We start from the raw sequence: 27903 nt of genomic DNA, 5'->3' as shown, positions 1-27903 counted from the left end.
AAAAGGGAACATGGACGTACTCTAAGTGACATCAGCCACTGGTTTCTGAAGAAGAATTTTGAAGACCAACCATAACAGTCACTATATTGAAAATGCTAACTTTTGACCAAGCTAGCAACAGGCAAAGAGGTGGAGTTGAGGCAGGCCTTAAGCCTCATGGCAAACAGCTACTATGCACCTTCTGACAGTCAACTCAGCCCGCCCCTAATTATGCAAATTTGAGCGTAACTCTAGGTGTAAATACAATACAAACTGATGTATTCTAAAAATAGATATATCCCTGACAGTGTGAACCAATAAAGAAGGGGGCTTTTGATGCTAAATTCTTTTTTGAACCAGGCAGAAAACATGTTTATTACTGGGACAGAAAATTAGCGTTTTAAAAAGGGATCTGCAGGGGATTATTCGGCCTCAAGTGGACACTCAAGGAACTACAGTTTTTTTTGTCAATCCAACACTGAAGGACAGTTTTATAATCAGAGACCAATCTTCAGGCCTTGCATCTTGAGAGAAAAGTTGTGGGAATAAAAAAGATGATGTCGGGTGTTTTCCTACTCTGCGTTGGGACATTTTTTTTTAACTCATAGCATTCATAGTGTTCCTGCAAAAACACAAGAATCTAAATGTTTAAACAGAACCTGCTCAGACGCACAAAAAGAAGAGTACACAAAATATTTACTGCCAATAAAAATAAACTACAGGACAAACAACAACTCTCACTCTCAAAAATAGACCAATGCAAATCACAGCAAGTCAAAGAATAGAATTGGGCAACACATCAGAAATGTAACTGGATGATGCTTTAGTGAAAAAGAGATAAGATGTTAAAAATAGATAAAGTCCCACTTCGGTTCAAAATAAGAACATTTTAACTGTTTGCTGCTCTCTGGGACTGAATCTGTTACTGATCTCTATTACCAAGGGAGACACCATTTCTGTAATCTGGACCACAGAGCAAATATAATGGTGGGGGAAAAAAAACATAAAAAAAAGGGATAAAGCAACTGTGTTTATTTGTCCTTGCTGGAGACAAATGTGTTTACAATCACTTTAACTTATTTCATTATTTTTTAACAATATGACCCACAGATGGAGCACGTTCTGCCATTATTTCATACTGTATTTCCAGTGCCGTCTAGACTGTGATGCCTGCCTGTTGTCTGCCGTCTGCCTGAATCCATGTGAATGCAGCTGAAGCCCTTAGAGACAGGTTAGGAGGTCAGACAACTGGACTGCTAAAGGAGCAAGCTAAGGTTGTTCAGGTCATCTGATTAGGATGCCTTGTGGGTGCCTTTGGAGTTTTTTTTTTTTTACGGGCACTCCTGACTGGTAGGAGACTTTACGGGTTGACCCAGAACATGCTGGAGGGATTACATATCTCGTCTGTCCTGGGAGTCCCTGAATCCCCCGGGAAAAGCTTACCGAAAACGTTGCTGGAGAGAGGGATGTCTGGAGCATCTTCAGCCTGCAGCGACCACCACCTGAACCAAGGTGTGAGAGTGGCTGGGAATTTCTCATGGTACATTTTCTAAACTTGCACTTTAGATATAATCTATAAATGCATGTGTTTTTCTTCTTAATCAATCTTGGAAAGCATTTAACCTGTGTGTTTATTTGCTGCTTTTCCTGCTACAATACGTGTACCCCTCCTCTGCAGCTACAAACACTACCAAGTATTATTTTAGGTGTTTAGATGTTTCTTCCACAGTCTCTGGCCTCATTTCCTTGTGCCTCCCCCTGTTGAGCTCCAGTGAGTCAGCAGCACTGTTTATGTACCTGCACCTACTCTCTTGGTCTCAGTTTTCTTCCCTCTCTCCCCGTCCTGTTGTTTTGTTTTTTAATCCGCTGAGTCAGTAGAGACTTACAAGAACAAGCTCAATGTTCTGCCCTTTGTTTGTCTGGCCTTTAGTCCGGAGGGACCCCTTTTTTTTTACCCTCACTCCTCGAACTAGAAATTACCTTAGAAGCAAGTCGGTCAGGACTTTGGCACAGATTCATATCCAGACAAAAAAGTGCATTTCAGGAAACTCAGAATTCAGAGATTCAATCAACTGTTGAAGATCAATCAACACTAGAAAATGATCAGATCTAAAAGTTTCACTTAACAGAGCTGAAGTCACAGGCTGGCATCTATTGTACATGTAAAGTAAATTACTACTTGTATTAATATTCTGAATAGAAAAAAAGTAGATCAAATGGGGGCACTGGTGGCGCAGTGGTTAGTGCGCACGCCCCATGTATGGAGGCTGTAGTCCTCCAAGTGTGCGGCCCAGGTTCAAATCCAACCTGTGGCTCCTTTCCTGCATGTCATTCCCTACTCTCTCTCTCTCTCTGATGTAGAACTCTATCCACTGTCCTATCTCTACAATAAAGGGACAAAAAGCCCCAAAACACATCTATTTTATTTATTTTTTTAAATAGGATGCCAACTATGTAGAAACTCTTAAAAAATAAATATGCACACATATCATATATCTTATCTTATCTATCCTGTGTATTTTGTATTACTTGTTTCTCTGTCTTGCTTCTGCAATGCCCGAATTTCCCCTGTGGGGATCACTAAAGTATTATCTTATCTTACATCATGCTAAAGCTAAGATAACATGCTTAATTATAAACTGTGTGTTAAAGAATCAAAACCATAAACTATGTGTTTAAGAATAATATACCGTAAAAATAAACCATAAAAGCTCATCCCAATTTAAGGCTCACTCCCTTTAACTAGCCTTGTGTAGCTGCACGTTTTGACAATTAACGGCAGCTCTCACCGAGAGGCCGCTATGCACTGTGTTGCTTATTTTGAGATCAAGTGGGCTGTCTTACAAAGCAAGAACAAATAAGTCAAAAATTGTATTTTAAAAATGTATCGAAATCCTAATTTTGCGCACATTTATATATTCTTTCTGGTGTTAATTTACAACTTTAGAGTCTTCCCCATCTTTTCTGTACACAAGTTGTGTTTGAAAATAATCAAAGGCCTGTCTCGTGTTGACGCCTGTCCAGATATAATGCTGGGTCATTTCATAGCCTGAGGTTCATTGAAGTTTGATGGTTAGCTAAAAAGTAGAGAAAAAACCCAGGTGCAGTCAATGTAGTGGGGTGAAACTCAAAGGCTGGAGATAAAGTATTTTTTAAATTTAGACATACAGTACACATACTCATGATGGCTGCCTCCTATCCTACTATCCTGTGCCTACTTGCACATAGCTCTGTATATATATATATTTCTCGTTTACTGCACATAGTTCTGTTTACATCTTTTAGTCCAATCACTGTCCACTTATATCTACTTTTTTTATATTTTGTATTTTAAGTTAAGTTTAAGCTTTAAGTTGTATTTAAATTGACACTTTATATTTAGGTTAAAATGTTTCGTCTACCTGCACTGTTGTTAATTTACTGCTCTGTGTGCCTTTGAATTGCCCCCCTGGGGACAAATAAAGTTTTTTGAATTGAATTGAATTGAATTGAATTGAATCCCATCACTCCTGAGACAGGCCGCGGAAACACAATCATGACTAGATGGGAGCAAACTGCTCCTTAACGCAACCAGCATGGACTATGTGGAGGCGGCTGGTTATGTCCCTTCAATAACACACAACAGGACAGATAAGATCAGTTCTTCTCAGAGAGACCTCGGAGGTTTGCTGGAGTTTTTGTCTGCTTGATGGATGATAATACATCCCCGCCTGCTGCACACCATTCAAGCTTTCTCCTATGGGTGATTCTGTGGTCTAATATTTTTCTATTATGACAAAGAATTGAAGACAAAAAACCAGAGCCGTCAACTGTTTTTGATATATTCCACTAATATCATAAGGGAATATGCAAATGTGCAAGCCTCAGGGTCTGGTTATTATTATTTGTCAAAGAGGTCCGTCCTTCCAAGACTGGTCAATTACAACTGCTTAGCTCCCTGGCACATGCAATCATTAACTAATATTAGCATCCATTTCAGTAGCCTGTGGGAGTCAGTATGATAGCTCAATGCAGTTTTAAACTGTGTTTGGAGCCAAGTCACTGTGGCATATAACTGTAGGCAGGTAATAAGGCTGAATGGCAGAAGTAGCACCGTTAGGGATCGAAAGGGAGGGAAAGAGGGAAGAAAGAAAAAAAACTTGGATCAGTGCTGCATTGAGTCGGCCAGTGCAGCCCTCAGGGAAATCAAGTCTGTGCTCTCCAACACTCAGCACACAGTTGAGACACAGTGAAGAGGGGGGCTAAAGAGTGGGGGGCTGTGGGGGGGAAGCTATAGTCAAAAATCTACTGTTATACTCAGGATTAAGTATGAGCCACTGGAGCCATGAAGCCTGAGACAGGGGGCAAAAAAAAAGGGTAAAAATACAACAAATGTAAGATTGATGAGGCAAAAGCCAACGAGGGCGGGAGTCCCTCAGATTAGCCACACTGAAAATGACGAGAGAGAGAAGAGATACTCCCCTGATGCAGGTTTTATAGGGCAGGAGAGAGGATACACAGAGGACAGGAGCTGAGATTGTAAAGACGACCCAGAGCTGGGGGAATCTGGGGCGGGGGTTACTCAGGAATATCAGCCCCATCGTGATGCAGTGAATTAATGAACTGGTGGGTCTTTACTAACTGTTCTGTGGTCTTGTAGTGGAGCAAGACCACCATGCAATTCATGGGTCACAATGACAAAGGAACAATGATGTTTTGAAGCAGAGAAAAAACATTTGTGTGCATACAAAAGTGTTTTTGTTTGGGAGCTCAAATATCTGACAATCATTGAATGTTAGCTGTGATTTTGTCCCTCTCCATCTAAATGACAGACACAAATAAACAACCCTAATCATCCTTATAATCATTTTCCATCCACCCAAACTGAGCTAAGCTTGTTTAGAAATCAATACAAAGATGTCATTCTCCGTGAGAAATGATTGTTACTCACACCGAGAACGCTGCAGATCAGACACTAGATAACCAAACAACCACTTGCAATCAGTGTGGTTTGATTTGCCTGATGATTCACAGGAGAGAGAATTTGTTTTTTTGCAGAACCCACTTTGGCATTTTGAAATAAAATCGACTGTGGCCACAAGGTGTGTATGTGATGGTCAGATCCTCTTACCGTCGCAGCCTCGTTCCACCTGGCCCACCCTGTGGAGGGCATCCGCCATCAGGTCGGGGAGTCTCCCATTCAGGTCCACGGAGGCCAGGCAGCCCTGGTACCCGTCCCGGGACGCAATCAGCTTGGGCAGATTACTGTACATGTTCTTGATCACGCCACCGATGTACAGCTCTCCTGCAAACACAACAAAAATGAAAGATTTAAGATTTCAATCAAATCTAAAAATGTTTGCTGATTACATGTGTTCTAAGTGTTTACATAACAGAGGTAATGGGTGGTGTTGTCTAGTGTTGTAGGACTCCAAATCTTGTTATCAAGACCAGTCCCGAGACCTCTTCTTGAATGTGTGAGTCTCGTCTCGGAGTCAGTTGGTCTTGTCTCAGTCTCAGACTGGGCAGACTTAGGTTTTTAAATCAACACCAAGACCACCACCTCTTTCTAGGTCATTCAGAATTTCAAGATGATCAGTGATATTTATGGTCTTGGTCTTTACTCAGGTCTCGGCCAGCTAAATGTCTTTCTACACCAAGAAATATGCCTTTCATTTTTTTTTTCTGGAACATGTTTTTGGCTTCTTCTAAGAAGTTAGAAGATACAAATGGCCGTTATTGTTTCTGGAAAAAGTTTTTAGGAAGCATTACTGAATACATTTGAAAAAATTAAAGACGTTAACTAAACATGCTTTAATAAGCATTAAATACTTTGTCCACAGCACTGAAACTGAAGTTGTTTAAATTGGCTTTTATTAAGTTTTATGCTCATTAATTTGAGCTTTCCTAATTGTTTGAATCACACATTCTGATGAAAAGCTTCATATTTATTCCTTTTAGTTCATTTACAAGTCATTAGGATGGTTTAATTCAGATTTATTTTTTATATATTTCTTACAGTTTGGCCCTCTAAAAGTGAGAATCGATTTAAAGTTGCACATTCCTGGTCGAGGATTAAATGATCCAAAAATAAGATCATGAAAAGTATTCAGTTCAGCATCAAAACAAAACACCATTTGGATTATATTCCACATCCATAATCCATAATGAACTACTGCTGTATGCACCTTTAAAATGAACAAAGAGCAATATCATCATGTCAGATATTGATTATAACTTGGGGTTAAGTGTCTTGACCAAGGACACATCGGTCATGTGGCTGCAGGAGCTGGGGATCGAACCCCTGACCTTCCGGTTGAGAGGGGACCGACTCTACCACTGAGCCACAGCTGCCTAAATAACCTATATTTTAAATTATTATTTTTGAAACCTGCGGGGCACATAACTAAAGGTTAAGTCTTGACACTTGGCTTCTGCTCATGGAAGAGTGAGACAAGCAAACTGATGGTCTAATAAACTCAATTCACTGCCTCGACATGTGATGATACTTTACATTAACATGTACCGGAGCACTGAAGACACTCTGGTCCACAGAACTGGGCGACAGACAAATGATTACATCTTGTATTAACACTCAGGGGCTGCAGATTATGTCCACATTCTCTCCGTTCCCCACAATACAAAATAAATTGAGGTCAACACACCAAGGTTAAACCAAGCTTCCAGCTAATCTTATTTCAATCTCTGAACTTTTAACCACAATTCAGAACAAAAGAAAATCCATCTCAACTCTCAACACAATGACTCCATTTCTGCAAACACATCGGTCCATTTAAATACATACCAATACAAACATTTTAATCATAGTACTTATTCTGACATCGACTGCCCTCACTTATCTCCCAGTCTCTTACACAAGTGCCACTCGCCCACATCATTGTCCCAGAAGAGAGTGAAGGGTTTGTGAGAGGCAGTGTGTGTGTGTGGGGGGGGGGGGGGGGGGGGGGGGGGGAGCACAGGGTTTGATGCTGCATTCAGGTGCTTCCAAGTTGTGAAGTCAGTGTCCGACTTCAGTGTGTTTAAGTGATTTCAGTTCAGAAAGTCAGAATGTTGTAACAACAGCACAAAAACAGCGTTGATGCTACGAAGAAGATCAGTGAAATGTCACTGTTACAATCATATTTGAGCAAAAAATGTATGTGCAATATGTGAATTAATAAAACATATTTTGCCCCACATTTGATGACGATTCTGAAGTCAAGTCAGGAAATCTGTCACCTAATTCTTTTCAGAGTTTCCGAGTTCTTGTGCCGACTCGAGAAGGTGCTCGTGCATTTTACTACCCCGAAACTTGTTTTTCCTATGTCTCCGGCACCACCTGAATGCACCATGAGACTGGATGGGACTGGAGTGAGTGTGTGTGTGTGTGTGTTGAGAGCGGGAGAGAAGTTCCAGGCACACAGAAAAGTGAACGTCCAATAAGAGTGATGAAATATGAAACACCTGGTGTATTTTTAAAATCAAAGAGTAGACAGTGAGTTTTTTTTTTTTTTTTTTAGTAGCGCTGTAATAAGGACAGGAGGATTATTCCTTCTGAGTTGACAGTTGAGATATTTTAAAGATGAAAGTCTCAAGCATAAGACGTGAAGAGTGTCACCAATTTAGTGAGACAAAGTGAGTCAGGAGGTGAGAGGTTCAAATATAACTGTTCTTTAGGTATAATAAGAAGGTACAAGCAAACGTGACAGGAGCCAAACACTGAAAAGATTCAAACCTTCTCTTGGTCGTTGTGTCATCGCAGGGTCCAACATAAATCAGAGGTTTTATTTCCTCCACTAAAAACTAAACCTCCCATAACTTCAGACGATGATGGACTTGATCCACTTCAGTTATTTATTTTGATTTAGCTCAAACTTTAGTGTCTGCCACAAAATGTCTGTCCTCTCTCTCACACACACACAAGTAAGCAATTAGCGACCTCTCACTGCTTAGCCACGCCCACTCCCTCCCAGCAGTACAGTAAAGGAGCAGTCAGCACTTTTTGGCTACAGTTTGCTGGTATAAGGCTGGAAAATTACATTTTAATTTTGTAAATAAATTGTTTAAAGTCTTAAGTGACCTCTTTGGCCAACTACTGTATTTATTTTTTTAACCTAATTTGCACTCACCCAAATCATTTAAGATAGAGAACTGAAATATGGATGTTTTTTTTGTTCATGATTTGATTAACTAGAAGTAATGGTACAACCATCTTTAAATTGCATCAGTCTATTTAAATGTTATATCATCAGCTCTCTTCACATCAACATCATTATATCCTGATATAATGGTACCTTTGTCTTTGGGAACACTTGAACCCTCATATTTTAATATCAAAAACTTTAAGACAGCTTAAATACGCTTAATGCAAAAAAAAAAAAAAAGGTGCATAGCCTTTGTTTCAGCCCGTTTGGATTCATGGAGTCTGATATTGTAGTCTAGACTTGTTAATTTTTTATGTTACCAGCTTTTGTTTCAGGATATAAGTTTGGATGAGCAGGTGGACACACTTTGCTACGCTTCTATCTTGGTACAAAGAAAACAGTGGTGGCAAAAGAGTCCGCTCCAGCAAGAGCCAACGTGGGAGTGCAAAAAAATATGTCAATATCGAACTCAATGCCGATAAAAGATCAGATCGGTCCCATCTCTACTCTGCTGGTCTGTGTTAATGATGCAAGTTCAAGACACTGCAAAGTCCACTTCCTATAAACAGTCTATGATATGAAAAGGTTTGATGATGATGTAAGAAGCTATCATTTGCATTTGGTAATGAGGCACACTTCTGTGAGAAACGTGTCATGTTAAATGTTAATTCAATGACCTTTAATGACCTGCACATTAAGATCCATGGTGTTCTCATGGAAAGCTAACAGTGCAAGTCTCTGACCATGCTGTGGGTATGAGGGGGCTACCTGTGAGTCACTGTGAGTGGTGTTTGTTACCGCTCCACTCTGAAGGTGTGTAATATCCAATTCAGGCAGCAGACACTGAGCATTACCGCCAAGAGAAAAGATACTTTAAAGTGACAAAAAGTGACAAATGTTTTGATGAATGCTCCTGAGAGATTTCCTCTGACAAAGCGGTTGTCACTGCACGAGGCACAAAGAACATGTTTTTTGATGATTACATGAGTCAAAGAAGCAGCATAGATTCGACATGAATAGATTGTACAGCATCAAGCCGGAAGCATTGGTAAAGACATCTGATGCTTAGAAAAGATTTATTCTGTGCAGCTTGTCCGCGTTCAACTCGACTGGGAACGGGAGCGGAATATAAACAGTTGGCACTTTTTCATGAAGGAAGCACAATTTGTGAGTCCTCAGCGAGATGATGGAAGCTGAGTTTTTTGGGATATCTCGGCGCCCGAACACAATTAAAGATCTCTTTACATTACAACATAAAAGGAAATATCCATCCATTTTTAAGCCCAATTATTTTCCACATCTCTTTTTTTTTTTTCTCAACTCTCTACGTTCTACAGAGTTGTGAGGAAACTGCCAAGCGAAATTATGAGAAACACAAAGAGGCCTTTGATGTAAGTGCATATGAATAAACACGGTTTTGAAATGCTTCAGGCTTTCTCTCATCATCAAAACTGCTACTTTTAGCCTTTATCTTTTAAGCAGGCATGAAAATGAACATCCAGTAGAACCTTTCACACAGGGACGAGCTCCCGCCGCAGAGATAGAGACCTTCAGAGAACATCCCCCCCCCCCCCCCCCCCCCCCCCGAATAATTATACTTTCACTGACAAAAACTAGAACTTTCAACTTTAGAAGCAATGAGCCACGAGGTCAATTATATGTGGACTTTGTGTAATGGATTGAGTCAATGATGTTTGCAAAGCTCTCTCCAGAATTAATGAGCACTTGACACTTCATATTTCCCAGCCGGGGCTCCCAGGCATGGCAATCAATAGAACAAATTCATTAACTGTCCAACTGAGTGATGTCCTCAAATCGCGCCTGTAAGAGCCATTTAGCAAATATGAAAATATCGGCATGGCGTTAATCTGGAAAAGGACAAACAGTGCAGAAGTCAACAGCGTGTTAGAGATTCCAGCGGCCGACTGCATAACTGGAGTGGACAAAAGAGAGCGTGAGAGAGAGAGAGAGAGAGAGAGAGGAGAGAGAGGGCTGAAGCCAGATGTACTGTAAGAATTAGTCATGCAAGTTTTGTTTTCTTCAGTCGAGTAAAGTACAGAAAAGGGGGGAATGAATATGCAGCACACATACACTCACACCCACTCAGAACTCTTTTGTGTGCAGCGCTGCAGTTCGGAGTTTGGCTTCTTTTCATTTGAATTACAGATTTTTCTGTTTGGGAAAAGTTTTGATTTCCTCATTCATTGAGGCCCTGAACAGTCTGTTCTGCAGCTTATGGCTTTTGTTCAGGAATGTTACATGGAGGCTGTGTTACTAGAGATATGAAGTTTGGTGGTTTTAATTGAATATACGTAGAGTTATTGTCACCTGAGTACATCATAACACACAAATGAAATGACAGTCTGTATTACAATAAACCTTTAAGCAATGACCTCTTGGTTTTAATTGGATGTTTGCTCATTTTATGTCTGGAACATATTTTGGTCTCCAAGAGTCAATTGTAAAACTAGAACATACATTTAATAGACTTTAAAAAGAGATCTTGATCATGGACCAACCTCTGAAATAGGTTTGATTTTAGCAAACCTAAAACCTGTATATAATACAGTTAAAGTTGAGTAAAAAAGCAGAAACTTAAGAGAATTTAAACATCTATAAACTCTACACAATGGCTCCTACAGTACTTATACGTACGTGTCTGTGCTAGTTGCATCAAAATCAGTGGATTCTCTAAAGCAGCAATATCTTCTGTTTAAAAATTACACCAGACGTGCAAAACTAAAGCTCCTCAAGAGTCTTCTTAAGGCTGGCTGCAAAAGCCAAAGAACAATTAGGGCATGTCATTTTGCACGTATAAATTTGTCATATCAGCATTCATGTGCGAGTCCTCTCAAGCAGTCTTATTCTGTTCTTAGATCCCAGATTAAAATACTTTGGTGAAAGTCAGAATCTTATTCAAAACTGCTTGACTGGGTTTTAGGAAATTTTAGGAATTTCTTCTTAAGAACAGTTTGTGAATGAGGACCAATGTGCATAGCTGACTCATTTTGAGGTCAAATGTTGCACAGCACTTATGACAGAATTATTGTGTGATAAGCATTTTATATGTTACAATGTTACAATTCACTTAGCAGACGCTTTCATTGAAAGCGACGTACATCAGAGAGTATGTACAACACTAATCCATTCATACACCGACAGCGAAGCAGTGGGAGCAACTTGGGGTTAAGTGTCTTGCCCAAGGACACATCGGACATGTTGCTGCAGGAGCTGGATATTGAACCCCTGACCTTCTGGCTGAGAGACGGCCGACTCCACCACTGATCCACAGCCACCCTCTCTGCTAATTTTCTGTTTTAAATGGATTTAAATGACAGAGATTGAGTCGTACCATTTATATATCTTCAACTCTCCATTTGTATGTGTTACAGTGTTTTTTGGAGCTGCTGTGGAGCGTGCAGGTTAAAACGATGAGTAACCGCTCTCCTCGCGGCCACGGTGAATCTGTGTGAAACTGTGCCCCTGTCTGTGGCGTGCTGTCCCAGCAGTGATGAATGCCTGTGCTGCTGAAGAGCTCAGACCCCGTCCACAAGAAGGGACCAATTACAGGCTCCCAGACAGCGGCAGAGACCACCACCTCCACATCTCTACGCTTCCTTTAATGACCTCTCAGGGGCTGATGGGGGGGGGGTTAGGGTTCTGAGATACAGGGCCCTCGAGATATACTGACAGAACAGTGTGGAAGAGCAAACTGATATAACATTTACACAGAAGAATCAGGGGTTTCGATATAGATCTGTGTGGATAGATCCATTTGTCTCCCACAGTTTGAAACCACATACATAACAGTTCTGCTGATGTATAAATTGTTTCTATGACTCATTGAAGACATGGGTGGATGACCTCAGCACCCATTACAGCCTCTTCTTTGATTTCTAGCAAACGGACACAAATATTTGTAATTTTCTCGGTGGTTTAACAGATTGCTGAAAGAGGGGCAATGTGTGAATCCCTCCGATGTGCTATAAATAATTTTTTTGGTCAGAAAAAAAAAAAAAGCGAAGACAAGAAAATCTCATAGCTCCAATTTCACAGTTTTCATTATCTTTGAGTTATCTGCAAAAGAGGGTGCAACACCCACGGCACCAGTATTAGCATCCAAATTGTGTTTTAATTTCTGTAAAAGTGCTACATAATCTATAACAAACAAACTTTTTCACCCTGCAGAGTTGACTTTTTTTTTAAGACATCACACTGCTTAAATCCAGTCGATGTGATAAGCCATTCAATTTGTGTGGTCAGTACACCTCGCCGACCCAGGACACGACCCGTGTATCATCCTCGCCTGTAATTGGCTCCCAAGTGAAGCCGCTACTGCCCACATCTAGCAGCATTGTGATATACATTATTTATCCCTCGTCACTAAAGAGAAGTTTGATGATGGGAGCGGGTCATGAATGCACAATGCCGGGCGTCATCTCTAAACAATAATCAGCTCCCTCTTGCCGATTCCCTGGCGAGCACAAAGCCCACCATTAACTTTCATTAAATGCTCTATTAAGACTCCCTCTGCCTGCCTCTCGAGCCCTCACTCTCTCTCCTCTCTGCTGCCCGTGTTGCTTTGCTCTCACGCTGGCTCTAATTGACGAAGATTGAACGATTGCTGATGAGAAAAAACACAAAAACACATGCAAACACAAGACACACACACACACACATGCTGTCGGCAGTGCAAAATGTATGACTGCTAGGCAGTGTCGGCGTGTGTTCCAAGGCAGGGCTGCGACAATGGCAGCCAGCGGGAAGATGCGGGGATTGTGTGATTGCTAATTACAGAGGCGCTCCGATCTGCAAAGACGCCAAAACAAGACGTTTCGTCGCCGAGAATCAATGTTGACACTGCGTGCACGTTAATTGCTGATGCTAAATCATAAGTTGTATAATTACGCCGCGCCTCTGTGTTTGGGATGTGTGTGTTTTTCTGTAAACAAATACAAAAAAAGTGAGACATGTTTTGAATTCGGGGAGCGAAAGAGGGCCGAAGGCAACGAAGAGCTGTAATTATTTGATTCTGCAGTGATGTGTTTTTTTATTTTTTCCTCTAACAGGTGCATACTTGCTCTTTTTCACTTCTACTCTAGCCACAGGTGGTGTAATTCCTTTTTTCAAAGTGTCTCTCTATCACTCTTTCTCTTATTGTTTGAAGAAAAGTGAGGGAGGCGCCTGGAAACCGAGTAAACAACAAACTGTTTACAATGAACATCCAGGATACTATAATCCATTTTTTAAATCACAAATCAACAACTGACTTCTTTTCTCAATGTCGGGCCTTTTTGTTTACATAAGTTGAAGGAAAACTAAATAAACTAATCTTAATCAACTCAAACCTGTTGAATGCCAAACTGAGTTCCCATAATGCACTTGGGTATTTTAACACAGGGAAAATGAGCCATGCAGAAAGATAGAGGGAGAAATAAATCTGTCAGTTAGCAACAAGCTCAATGTTTTTTTTTATTTAGCAACAATCAATAAGTCTAACCTTAAGTATTTTGCAAAAACAAGATTTCTGCAGCTGCCTGACAACTTCTTGTTCATTTACACTTTGGTCCTAAAGCTCACTATAGCAGTTTCACAATTTGAATCAGACTTCAACATAATCAAATTGTTCTGAAAAGAATGAGCAATCTCATCCAGGGTTTCACTGAATAAAGTGTACTGTCATTTAATATCACAAAGTACTCTGATTGACTGGAGAAAACTTTTTTTTTATGGATTTCCAGTGCCAAAAAGACTCCAGTGATGAGAGCTGACCCCTAAGTAGGCAAAGTTTTCATTGTTTTCTTATTTGTAGAACATACAACATGTAGTCCTTAAAGGAGCTGCACCTTTTCTGTTGTCTGTCTGAGTGTGTGTAACGCTATCTGTGCTGTTAGGAGCGGAGCATTTCTCTTTTCAGGAAGGTGGCCTTGTGGGTAATGTATGCATGCCCTGCAGGGTTTGTTAAGGGAAGTGAACTTGTCCTGTTTATAAGTTAAAGAAAAACTCAAAGATGTACCACAGCAAACTAAAATGTTTTTTTTTTCTTGTTATTCATTGATAGTACAGGAGTTGGCTTGAAGGACCAATCAGTGAGATATCTCCTGAATGAAATGATGAAGTGACCTTACTATATGATCAGACATATGTTGAAGTGCTGGCTTCTCTGACAACAATGCAGCAGCCAGTATGTCCTCCTTCTAACTTCAGATTCTGGTCCTGAATGCTCTGGAGGTTAGAACGCAGAAAGGTTTACAGCGCTGGATAAATACTGAACCTTCAGTGTCCATGACTCAGGAGACAGCTCTCTCCAATGTTTTGAATTAGGACTGCAGTACCCAATTAAACAGCTAGGTGTCAGAGTTACATATTGCTCCTTTAAAGTGTCCAAATGAGATCAAGTTTAAGCAAAGAGATTTTAAAATGAGCCACACATAGTGTTTGCTGGACCCTGTGATAAAAGCACATGATCAGTGATATGACATCTCATGACTACTTCTTCACTGTTAGCTGTAAGCTAGTTAAAACTGCATCAGGCTAAAGCTAGCAATGCATTCAACTGCGGCTGGAAAGGTAAGGGTTTAGTTAAACTTGTAAGAATATCAGTGATTTGTGTAAGCTGCTGCAGATGCAGACGATACAAATCATGCATGGAATGATGCTTTACAGATTTGGTTTAGTCTCCTCTTGGCTCCCTAACACATCAAGTTCCCTTTTCCTGTTGTCTGAAAAGTGTTCGAGCTGAAACCAACCCCACAATGTCTCGACAGGAAGTTAAATCCACATTAGCTCAAATACAAATCACATCTTTTAAACTTTCATTCGGTAAGTGAGTCCATTGGCAGGGCTCTGTATATATGCAGGAGATCGCTGGTGACACTTTTAGAAAGATTGTATAGTGACACAGACAGGCATCATTACACACCTTCATGCTTCTATTCTCCCTCTATAAAATGTCACTCTCTATTCACCGTCCTTCTGCAGTGCCTCGGCTGCACTCTCTCTCCATTCTACTGCGCTCTCACTATCTTTTAGTCTCCATTTCTTCCTTTTCCTTTCCATTTCCCTGCCCTTTCATTTTCCATTCTCCCTCTTTGCACTCTACATAGCCCCACCTTGTCTTCTCTTATCTCCCCTCTCTCTTTGCTTTTGCTTGATTCTACCCCTGCGTGATATTTTGGTGCCAATGGCAGCGCAGGTCAGCCGCTCGGGCCTGTTATCTGAGTGTTTTACACCCTGCACCTGGTAAAACTGGCAGAAGTCGAAGGTGGTTTTTTTTCAGACTGCACTTTTGAATTGATGATGCCTTCAGGTGACACTTTTTGGAGTTGTTCCACTGAAGCTGAAGTAGTGAGTCAGTGAGTTTTTGTCGCAGGTATTACATCTTAATGTCAGTGGAAAGGCTCCAGCTGTGAATCACCTGTTGTAGTGATATCCTGCAGTAAAATCCTCCGCTGACACGCTGTCCTGGTACTTATTCTATTATTCACAGTCAATTGCGTTCCAACTTTTCTCTACAGTTTAACACAAGGAGATACTTTCAAAATTCTTACCAATTCAAAAATATATCGACGTCTCTATAAAGGTGGATTGTCTGCGGCACCGCCTTTGTCAACGGAGCTGTCAATCATGGTGGTATGCTACATTTAGCATTAAATCGCTAATTCAACTATGGAAAAATGGAGCATGAACAGACCTAAATATAATGATACCAACCATGTTTGACATGTGTATACAGCTTTATAATTTGACCCATGTCTCATCTGTTCACATGGAGGTCCTGCATTCAGTCAGTCAGTGTGGTTAACTCAAAATGTGTTGGTTTTATTTTGTGAGCTTGCATGTTGTCCATCTTTTTATGCAGTCAATGTGACTGTAAATATTAAAGGATGAAGCCTGAGTGACATCAGCTATCTGTTACGGCAGGGGACTCCAGAGGCTCATTGGCAGCAGCCACCATGTTGGAAATCCTGTCTCAGCCAACCTTTCAGTCAACCTAATGACAGGCTGAGAGCTTGAGCTGAGAATAAACTGCATAGGAAAAGTGTTGGAGCCACAAATGTGAAGGCGGGATCACCTTTCGTTTTCAGTTGGACACAATGGACAAAAAGAAAACCCTGGTCACAACACCTCAGGGATCTAGTGATGCAGCATGCAGGTAAACAACATACAGAGGTGCCTGATCATGCAGGACTTTGTGTTTAGTATCTTAAACGCACAGAATGTAAATTCCACTGCCAGGGGTCTCTCAATCAAAAAACAATAACAAAAAGATGACATTGAGGCTGGCGGGGAATCATGGGAGTGATTCTCTCTGATGACAACAAACTCTGCGTTGACCGTAGTAAAGACGAGCGGGTGAAACCGACCTGAGGAAGAGAATATTTCTACCGATGATGTATCCAAGTATAATTTACATGACGTTTTAATCACAGCAGCAAATACAGCAACAGTACGGAAGCTTTCAGTAGCAGCTCATGCTCACTTATGCAGTGGACTTAGACGTAACATCTGGTGTTCCCTTGGCAACGATAAACATGTTGTGTCTGTCATGGCGGCCGCCACAACAAGACACATCCCGTTCCAACTATAAAATAAAAGATTTATCTGCAAAACAGATGCTACAAGGATACCTACAGTATCACTCACTGCTGTTTTTGATGACTTGGTATGTCTTGGCTTATATCTTTTTAAAGGGACCTTAGTGGCCACCTCCTCCAAAGTCGGTCAGAAATCATAAGACACTGGAATAGAGGGCCAGTTGGTGTGGAAAATAAACGACCATGAGACTCTCTCCCATTCATCAGGGGGATATGATTAGTTGTAGGGCCATTGCCAGGTCAAGCGGCCAATGAGACCCCAGGGATTTGTGACTGATGTGGGTTTAAAGCCAGGCCCAATCACTCCTAAATAAACCCATAATTGGCTGCAGTACACTCATTCATGGAAGTGAGTCATTTTAAAAATGAAATAAGTAGTGTGTGGGTGCGTTGGGGAAGGAGGGGATTAAACGGTCCAAAAACCTGAATCAGCAGGGGATCGATTAGGGCAACTAACTGTCAAACTCTTTATTTTTCACCAATTATCTCACCGGTCATCTTTTGTACATAAACAGACTCTTCCACTCTCTTTTTCTCTTAAAGCCCAATTTTCCTCATCTATTTTTCATCCTGGCAAGACCTCCAATTTTACCTTTCAGTGATGGAAAACGAGGCCTTCTTTCCTGGCCAATCAGTGTGGAGAGAGGTTATAAAAACATCATTACAGAATGAAAACAGGCCGGGTGGAGAGTTTAATTGCCATCCTCTTGTCTGGCCTCTTCTTTGTTTGAATGCAGGAGAATTCAATGGAGTCTGCATGTGCATATGAGCTTCATTTAGTTTGCCTTTCCCTACATATGAAGTTGTTCTTTCATAACGTTAAATTTATAATATGGACCGAACAACTGCCATCTAATCCAATACTTTGACTCATTATATATATATACTCGTTATACCGAGTGTCCACTTGCACAAACAATGCTGTAAATTAGGCCTCTACAAAAAGCACAGAGAGAACCAGGAACAACCCGTGTTTGTGTGCATGAAGACAAACTAACACACACAAAATCACCCAGAGGAAGCTCTGTCTCTATCCTGCTTCACCTCGGGTGCAGGAGCTGGCTTTTGATAAAAGCGAGAGATGAGGCGAGAGAAAAGGAGGGTGGGAAAACGGCCAAAAGCTCTAAGTAATGCCATAGTAAATAGTAATGTAAGACAGGTCAGTTGGAGAGAAAAACACAAGCTAAAGCTAAAACACAAGCGCTGTGTTGCAGCACTCGAGCTACCAAGCCCATCATTTATTGAAAGAGCACGGACACCGAGCAGACAAATAGAGGGAACAGAGAAGGACATGGAAAGGGAGGTGAAGCTTTATTGGACAACTTGAAGGACCTGTATATCAACGCTGATCTATATCCATGCCCTGACCTGACACTTGATGTCCTATTGACGTAAAAACACATTTAGATTTACTATAGAACAAGCAGAGCCAAGCCAGTTTTTTTGTGCGATGTTGCTTATTGCCACTTCAATGTGTTTTACTTCATCGTTAAACATAGCTGTTGTTGAGACATTAATAAAGAGGAACAGTGATCAGGGCAACATCAGCGACTGATCATGACAAATGAATGGCGCAGTGTGGATGAATTCTCACATCTTTCAGAAGTGTCATGCAGTAGACAGTGGAAACTGAGACGTTTATGCTATCTGACATAAGGCGCTAATCCAGTTATGCTGCATGTGATTTGTTTAGTTATTATTATGCAAATGGATCTGCAGGCGCCGCTTTGACAGATCTTTATTAAACTGCCTTCTTCTTCAATGTCATACACAATCCTACAGCGGGAGCAAATCGAGGCAGTGTTGTTGTGGTAATTGAAAGAAGTGCTTATTGTAAACACAGGTAGAGACAAACACACTCATACTGACAGTTCTCCATGTGAGTGCAGCATAAAGTTGAAGACAATAAGCACCAATATGGCAAATTCTCATTGTGTGCTTAGAGAATGACAGGAGGAAAAAAAACATATTGGCAGAAAGGTCCCAAGTGCAGCCGAGGTGGCTCCAAATGTGTGCAAGGCCGGACATACACTGCACAGATTGAGTCTGTTTCTGGCCTGATTTTGAAATTGAGCTGAATTTCAGCTCCATAGTGCGTTGATTGTCATGCAGTGCACAGAGGGGGCACGAGGCCCAATCAGATACATTTCTGGAATGCCAGATATTTGAGTCGGCCGACAGCATGCTCTCACACAGTCAGCATGTTCAGATGCACAGTTAAGTCGAGCTATGGTCATGGATCAACAGAGGTGCTGCTTGTCAACAGGCAAGGCAGGCAACTGTAAGGGGGCCCCAGACAAGTAGGGGGGCCCATGAGGGCTAACAAACCTAAACAAAAGCAGTGACCCAAAATGTCCAAATTTTGCATTGGCAATAGAAAACCCCATTTGATTTTTGCCTAAGGCCCCAACAAACTCTAGAATCGCTGTGGATCAATTAGGGTATTTAATTAGAAACTGACATACAAATATGTTTCCCCAACATCTGAGGTATTTTTCAAATTGTGCCTGCAAAAAAAATGGAAGACAGCGTCTGTAAGCACCATCGCAATGTGACATTCAAAGTTGAATCCCACATGAAGGCACAGATCCCCAGTGTAGCACATTTCGGCTTTGTAAGCAAAACAGCAACCACCTCTCTGCTCGCTAGCAACACAACAACTTCAACAGGCAACGCTCCATCCTGATTTAACACGTACGGTGTGAACGCTCAGGTCGTGCTCGACAATCGGGCCGCACAGTGTGTGCATGATTTGTGAGCTTTGGTTGTGTGCTATAAATTATTTATTCGTACCATGTGAGGTGACATTTCCACTCTTTTGACATTCAAACAGTTTTGTAGTTAATGTCCAGCCTTACACATTAACCCCGTCAAAACATCTTTGCAGCACACTATTTGTAAGCCTTTATATCTTTGACATCAGGGACAATTCTTTAAAACGGCCCGACCCTGAAATAAGAGAATCGGCATGAAGGCAAAACGTGTATCGTATAATTAAGAGAGGCATAATGAGGAAGTGCAAGCACCTATCTGCCAATAAAGAATCCGTAGACAATTGTATCCTCTCAGTTTAGATATTAAACACCGTTCAAGCTGAGTGTCCGCTTCATAAGAACGTGTATTTTTACACTCAAAGACATTTCAGTGAAAACTGTATTCTCCTGTAGAGATCACAGGCTCAAGTAAAAGGAATATATGTGCAGTACAACGTGCAGTATTTACCCTCTGGATGGAATCTACTTTCTGCTTGGTTTCAATTGTGGCTGAAGTAGAACTGAGTGGGATTCAATTTTTCAGCTTCCGGACAATTAAATTCTTCAGTATGATCACATCTCTGTCTCCTGTCCTTCACTTGATGGATCTGCACCGTCCTTTTGTTGCCGTTGCCCTAGAGATGCTAGCTTTCAAAGGCCGTTCACAATGCTGTGACACCATACAGGAGGGCAATAAGAAGAAGAAGCAAAAGAAGCGAGTATTCTTCTCCGATAATGGGGTACGCCCAGGCATTATAGTAATGACATTTCATACGCATGCTGTTTGTTGAAAGGACAGGAGAACTCTCAGGATTGAAGAATGTACGTATGTCATCGGGGGGGAAATGCACTGCGCTTTACCCTGGTGAACATTCACTGTGAATACCTGGAAATGGAAATGTTCCTGCATTAGTGAGGAGGCTTAATTGCTTCCCAGATGAGTCCACAATGGCTCAGAGACGCTGTTTGATTGGGTAGATAGTGTTGCATTTAACCCTTTGTGTTGGTTTTGTGAAACAGACGGTGACTTTTAGACTCGTTTTCATGTCGAGCAGGTGGAAAAGCCATGCAACCATTTTTTTTAATCAGGTCCTGATTGTAAAGAAGTTAATGAATAAATGATGCTACTTCTCACTTGATATATTACTTCTGTAAACATTGTCTAACGAGTTTATGGTCTAGTTTGGAGTCACCCTGAATAAAGAATGCTGTGATTGTTGTAATTTATGGATTATGTTAATGAAAAATAGATGCTAAAGCAGGAAATTCAAAGAGCAACTTGGGTTAAGTGTCCAAGGACACATCGGACATGTTGCTGCAGGAGCTGGGAATTGAACCCTCGACCTTCCGGTTGAGAGATGACCGACTCCACCAACTGAGCCATAGACCCCCACAACAGATTAGATTGATTACTTCTAAGCCTCACCTTAGTGAAACTAAAAAATAAATAGAACCAAAAAGCTACCTAGATGGTTATAATTGGTGGTGTACCTGGTCTGCAGAGAGATGTTTTAGGATTGTGACAGGATTAACGACTAGACTAGCTTGGTTTGTAAGACGCTGACACAAACCAGAGAGAACGAGAAAGAAATACTTTGGGGTGATCAAACGGCTAATCTCAATTTTACCGCTGGCAAAAGCACAGCTTGTCAGAATGTGTGTACCTGTTTTGTCTTCCTCGCCTCCTCTCTCTCTCTCTCTCTCTCTCTCTCTCTCTCTCTCTCTCTCTCTCTCTCTCCCTTGCCAAACCTCTCGTCCATATTGTGTTTCGATTTGTTCTGCTTTTGGTGAAAAAAATGGAACACATTCACCGTCATCTCGTTATAATTCTACACAAGTATGCCTCATTAGCAGGCATCTTCAAAAGAAAGGGACAGGCACTGAATATGGTACGCCAAATTATCCCCCCCCCCCCACCCCACCCTCTAACTCTCTGCATTTGCTCATCCTGAAAAGCCAAGATTTATTCTACTGTTGTGATTCCTCATCTCCCACCGCTGTAGGAAATAGTGACATTAACATCGTTGACATTGTCATGTTATGTGCATAGAAACGAGGGTTTCTCCCTCAGGGCGTTGGATGTTTTTGTGTTTACTTCCTCGTCCACTTGACCAACGCTGTTCACTTCGAGTTCAGCTTTACAAGAAATATTGGAGATGCAAAGAGAACAACAGATAGTGGCTAAAACATTCAGTCTTCTGTTTGGTCTGCTTGACTAACTCTGATCATTGTTTGCGCCAGATAGATTTGCGTATTGAGGCTGTGGGCTAAAGAAAAAATGTCTGGCTCAAATTTCAGGGTAAATTATTCCTCCCCAAAGATTGAAAGATACAATAGGTACATTTTTTAACAGAAATATTTTTGTCGAGTACTTTTATTATCTCAAATATTTCCAACAGTTATCAAAGCCACAGAAATCCTTCACTTATAGTTGCAACGGGGACGTGTCTTGTTGTGTCAGCCGCCATGATAGACACAACATGTTAACCGTTGCCATGGAAACACCGGATGTTATGTCAAAGTAGCAGAGAGAATCACTCCCATGATTCCCCGCCAGCCTCAATGTCATTGACTTTTGTCATTGCTTTGATTGAGAGCCCCCTGGTGGTGGAGTTCACATAGTGCACGGTTGAATTCTCCGCCTTACATTTGATGCTGAGTGCATCTCTGCCCTTGATTGGTTAAACATAATGAGTGTGAGGACACTTACATGTATTCTCTTTGGGTTTGGTGAGAAAACAGTCACTCATTAACCTTGAGTGTCCTTGGTAAGGTGCCATGTGTAGCACTAATGACTTAATGATCAATATCTCTTTGTTAAATTAATTGTGATACCTTGGTGTAATTAGCATAAACAAATGAAGACAGCTAGCCTCTGTCCTCCCCGAGTGGTAACACCGGTGTTAAGTGTTCCTCCAAATGAAGACATATCATACACCCTAATGCTTCCTGTCACAAGGAGGATGCTGCTTATTGTTCTTGCTGGCCTTTCCCCAGAGGAGGTTGCTTGTCTTTAGGGTAATTATGTTCATATTTTAAGAGATACCAGTGAGCACTGACTATGATTTCAACGTTGAAAACGAAGGTACAAAAACAGTACAAAAAGAGCAAAACTGAAGAAGAAGCTAGACACTTGCTCAAATGCCACAAAAAAAGTTTTTTTACCATCACGTTTCGACCAGAGGTCTTCTTCAGGTGATATTTTTTAACAAAGGAGGGGGGGGGGGCCACACTCATACATACATTTTCACACCAATAGGCTGAAAGGCACTCATGGCAGGCGTGGTCAAATATAAGTGTCCCAAGGTGAAACACATCTATAGTGAGCTCCTTTCAAATATGATTTCAACGCTGAAATTTGGACGGGTGGCACCGCCCAAGACCTCTTTTCAACAATTGTATAACAAGCTAACATCAGTTACAACATCAATATGTCAGAAGCAGAATTTGATTTAGTAATTTTAGTAATGTGTTCATTTAAAGCTCCTTGGAGGAGTTTTTAGTCGGTTATGAAACAAAATGTAATTTATGCTGATGCTTCTATATGACCTAAAAAAGAAAACAAGACCATCAGGGTCAAGACTGATGATTGCTATATGGTGGGTTTTAATGCTTGTAAAATCTACTGCCTGGTTAGGTGTCAGGAAGTGAGTTACACCACCAATGAAACAGTCTTTGTTTAAATTTTGATGGCAGAAATCCATACTACTGACTGTTAAAAGACAGTAGGATCATATTTTCCAACATAAAAATGTACTTGCACTTGCACAGGACAAGATCCGCAAAGAGGTAAGAGTGATCGCCTGTCCATAGGGGGAACCAAAATCAGTGCAGACCAAAAGTTCCTTACTGGAGCTTTAAGCAAAATCAGCATTCTTTTGGCATTTGTCCAAAGTCATTGTGCAGTGGTAGATGCAATCCTATATAGAATATAAAATATATCTTCATTGTCATTGCTATAAAAGCAACGATAAACAGTTTAGCAGCTCTTGTCAGTGGCAGCACACACAAGAAAAATCCTGTTTATGCAAATCCAAAATTTCAACCCACTTTTTTTTTTTTTTTTATTAAAAACAATTACAGGTATGTGCTGTGTGATGTTAACAAAGAAGGTTCAGAGTCATCAGTACAGAAGGTGTAGTTACACTGTAGCTGTGGCTCAAAACAAACCAGATCTGTGACCATGTCTAACCATCTATTTTATATTATGAGTGCATACAGCTGTGTATCTAACCCCTGTGCAATAGTATACACATGTCTGTATATGTAAATTCAGTGCAAAAGGGCTATCTGCAATTACACCATTACTCTAAAGTTGCAGGCTAAAGGGCAAATGTGTAATTTACAGCAGTACCTCATAATTATGTGCAATACTGCAGCACTTTTTGCACTTTAAAACTCCGGCACTTTACCTCTCGTAGAAGGCACTTTCAGCACTTTAACACTGACACAGTAACACAAGTTTGTTTTGAACAAAATCGCACAGCCACTTTTTACGCTTGAACCACCAACCATCCAGGGAACTATAGATGGAAATTTGCCTTTGGCTGCAATTTGGCATATTTGCATGTTTATGTTCATTGATGTGTACCATCCCTATTTCAAATAAAAAAAAAAATGTATGAATGTATAGCAAGCGGGTTTCAATCCTCACTGAAGAAGAAGAAATAAGACTGTGTGCACAGGTACTTGAGCAGCACAGCTCTGACTACCTAGAGAGAAAGACCTCTGGGTGCTCGGGCGGTTATTTAAAACCTGACAGGAGAAAAGTTGGAAGCCGGTAGTGGATAGAATCAGACTTTAAAGCGAAACTGTCGACATTTAATCTACATTCTCAAAAACAAACGTCTCTGTTGAACCCGTTTTGAGCGTATTTTCAACCACTCGCTGGGATATTCTGAAGCCTCGAAACAAACATGTTTGGAATTCATGTTTAAATTCCACAAAATCTCCATCGTACATCAGGAGGGGAAGGTATTTGCATTGCACCGTGGTTGAGAGTTGAATTATTTCACAACATAACTGTGAAGTAATGAAGCCAATGCCCAGCATGTGGCACTGAGAAATATCAAAAACCCCAGAAGAAGAGGAAAAGGAGCCTTCGAGTCAGCACGCTCCTGCTGGGATTGATGAAGGGAACCTCCCTCTTTGCTTTCCAATTTATTCAGTTATAATTAACAACAACTTAAAGCCGTAACTGTAGAGAGGGATGTTGTAAAGAGAGAACAATGGATCTGTATCAAATTCCCATTTGCAAAATCTTAAGCTGTTCAGGTCGATAGCTAAGGGAATATGCCTCTTATTTACTTTGTTATTTTCTATTTGTAAGATTGAACATGGACTCCTTTCTTTTACTTGGTCAGTAAAGCTCAACTCTTATTCTTTGTTATAAAAATCAAGCCATCGTGTTTGGGTTTAAACATCTCCAAAGACTGAGCCTGGATTAGGTTAACCGTTGTTTTCAGCTACTTGACATTCACCAGTTTCCAATTTGATCACGGTAGCTATCGGGCTTTTTTCTGCTCTGAGGGAAACCCCCAAGAGGACATGCATCCATGTATTGTTTTCTTACATTCTCATCTTATTTATCTTGTTATCTCAGGATAACAACACTGCTTTTCCCCATGACGATGAGTTGATTCTCAGACGTTTTCTCGAGATCTGAAGAAATGAAGTCATTATCAAGGGGAAACTAATGTTGGTACATCGAGATCCCGACATAACTAACTCAAGATCTTGAGAAAATGACTGTAAATGACTCATTATCATGGGGAAGGGGAGTTAAATGAAATGCATGGATGTATGTCTGCTTAGGGCTTCCGTACTGTACCATACTGTATGATAGCTGCTGTGACGATACTGAGGTTCTCTTTCAGTTACAGCTCTTCTTTACATCGACCTTCAGTGAGTGGTAGTTTATCTATGAAGAGAGGTCATCTCAGTTGTGGATTGTTACAGCAGTATGAATCCATTTTTGGAAAGGTGTTCTTGCAATGAAAAGATCAAAAGATGCCAAAATAACAACATGAAGATCAGATTTTCCAGCAAAAGATCACACTTAATTAGGGTCCATCTGTAAGACCAATCAAGCATTGTCTATAATGATTGCTTTTTGAATTAAACTTGGATCCACCAACACTGGTTCAACATCAGGATGTCTAAAGATCTATCTTCATCCACAAATATCTCAAACATATTGAAAATAATCTACTGGCTGCCAGCACGGCGCCCCATCATAAATCTGTCTAGCCCCGGTTATGCCCCCCCTCACGTATTTTGGTAGTTTTGTATTCTTTTTAAATAAACTGTAACGATAGCACCACAATATATTAAGTCAAGCTCCCCCTCTGCACCGGGAGAAATAAATCCTGGCGCCGTCCCTGACTGGCTGAATTGACTTTAATTTTCACCATGTGATTCACAAAACTCTGGATACCGTCGCATATTTGAATTTACTTTGTATTAGGTATGGGAATTTACAGTAATCCCTGTACTCGATTACTAAAATTACCTAATGAATGATTACTCGAGTACACGCAGTAATTTTTTTAACCGTAAACAAAAAAAGGGTAGACTTTATGCCTGTAAAATGACATAAACTTCCAATATTTAAACATAAATATAAATAAATAACCAACAGCAGAAAGCGATTTCAATTTCAACGACGTTGCTAACAACGACGTGTGCTAACAGGGCTAGCAAATGACGTGATGCAAGACTGCCTGTTTTGTCCTTGTGCTTTAAGCGCATGTGGTTAAGCATCAAACTAGTATTTCTATGGTATGCAAGTTTAACGCCACATATCTTGCACTGCACATTAACTTCATTGTTTTTGTCGAAGTACTTCCAGACATCACTTTTCTTGAGTGACATGTCGGAGGTGTAGCAGACGGTTCTGTATTTGTTGTGCTTTTGCTTTCGGTGTAATAATATGTTCCTAGAGAGTTGCCGTAGCTGCCGTAAAACAGTTGTTTTTTGCTGAAATCTGGCTCGGTGTGTACAAAAGCTGAAGCCGTGGCCGGAGAAGTCATACGTTTGTATCCCGTTAATTATTTTCCTACCTAGTAGATTCAGTTAGGCGAAAACAAAAATCTGGGTCACACATGTAACGCTGTTTGAGTTCAAGTTTTGTAGCCAAAAGCAGCGCTTGCACAGGTGTGCGAGTAACGAAATGTTACTCGAATAATGGGGTCAGCGGTGAGTACTCGAGTACTTGTACCCATCCCTACTTTGTATGTAGTCGAACCGGAGGAGAAATCTGCTTCACTTTTGTTTTTGGTTTTACACATCGTTCTCGACAAAACTGAAGCTGGGATTCTAAGATAGAGGTCACTAACTTATCATTACTTCCTTTAATGCAGTATGCATTTAGTCACCTCTCCAGGACAGCAAATATCCTGAATATTATCAGATAAGGACAGAAAATATAGTATAGAATATAGTTAGATGAAGAGAATATTAACTATTTGTAAAGAAATGTGTCATACATTGGAGGATGTCCATAAATTCCAGTTTGCACGTGTTAATCCAGTCTTTGGAGGAGCGGATTCAGGTGCAGATTTGGTCTGTGCCAATCTGAAATGAAGCTCTTCTCTCTCTGCCCTGTAAGTAACAGAGCATCCACTGAAATGTATTCTGACCGCAGTGAGAACAAGTTGACCTGAACAAGCAGTCCTGGTTCGATAATGATGTACTACGTGAGTGAGACATGCATATATGGACTGAAGAAACACACCTTCTATATCCTCTTCTCGAGAAGAAAAACTGAACTATATTTCCAGTTAGTTAAGGCTGGGTTAAGATATGCTGAATGTAATGCGGTAAAAATGTCCATGTCTAAGAATCTGTACTCACTAGAGGTTTCATAGTCAGCCTAACCTGACTGGTTGGTATTTTTCCAACATCAATGGTATTATTTTGAGTTTTCCAATCATGTTATTTTTGCACTGCAGAATTAACAACACTATTGCAAAAGGAATACTATGGTAATAACTTGCTATCACATTGTTTTGCAGGTTGTCAACAGGAGTGACAGAGATGTATTCCCTCTGTGGTGTATGTTCGACATGCCGTCTTCTGAGACTTGGATTCGCTACACAAAACTATACGCACTCAGTGCTATCTCTCGGGGCTGTGTGTTGTTCCCTCTCCATACTTTAGCTGACAAGGAGGGATGCCTTGAAGATTTTGTTGCCTGTCTCAAAACAAAGGCGCAGAAGAGACAGAGAGCACAAAAACCCATTTTTGCCCATTTTCTCTGGGCAATTACACAGATAAAGCTTAGAAAAATTGGGTTTCTTCCTTTGAAATGCAGGCAGCAATGGTGTTAAAACAGCAAAGAGATTGTGAGGAATGGCCCATTGTTGATATTTCTCCTGTGTTTGATTTGCAAAGCTTTGTGCTAGACTGCTGAACATTTCGTAAAAGAAGACACAGGATACCCCGTGTGTG

General features: G+C 40.8%; 1 protein-coding gene across 6 annotated transcripts in view; it reads right to left on the bottom strand.

Annotated features, from left to right (window-relative positions):
- The window catches only part of nrxn2b (neurexin 2b), a 702861-nt gene that overhangs the window by 351879 nt on the left and 323079 nt on the right, over positions 1-27903 (bottom strand). For all 6 annotated transcript variants that reach the window (XM_061031595.1, XM_061031601.1, XM_061031599.1 and 3 more), the window contains one exon: positions 5090-5263. In XM_061031595.1, the coding sequence (XP_060887578.1) occupies positions 5090-5263 (174 nt within the window). The remainder of the gene's footprint in view (positions 1-5089; positions 5264-27903) is intronic.

Source organism: Labrus mixtus, chromosome 23, assembly GCF_963584025.1.
Source record: "Labrus mixtus chromosome 23, fLabMix1.1, whole genome shotgun sequence".
In the NCBI taxonomy this organism is placed as follows: domain Eukaryota; kingdom Metazoa; phylum Chordata; class Actinopteri; order Labriformes; family Labridae; genus Labrus; species Labrus mixtus.
The sequence above is the reverse complement of the archived record's forward strand: the minus strand, read 5'-3'. Positions and strand labels throughout refer to the sequence as shown.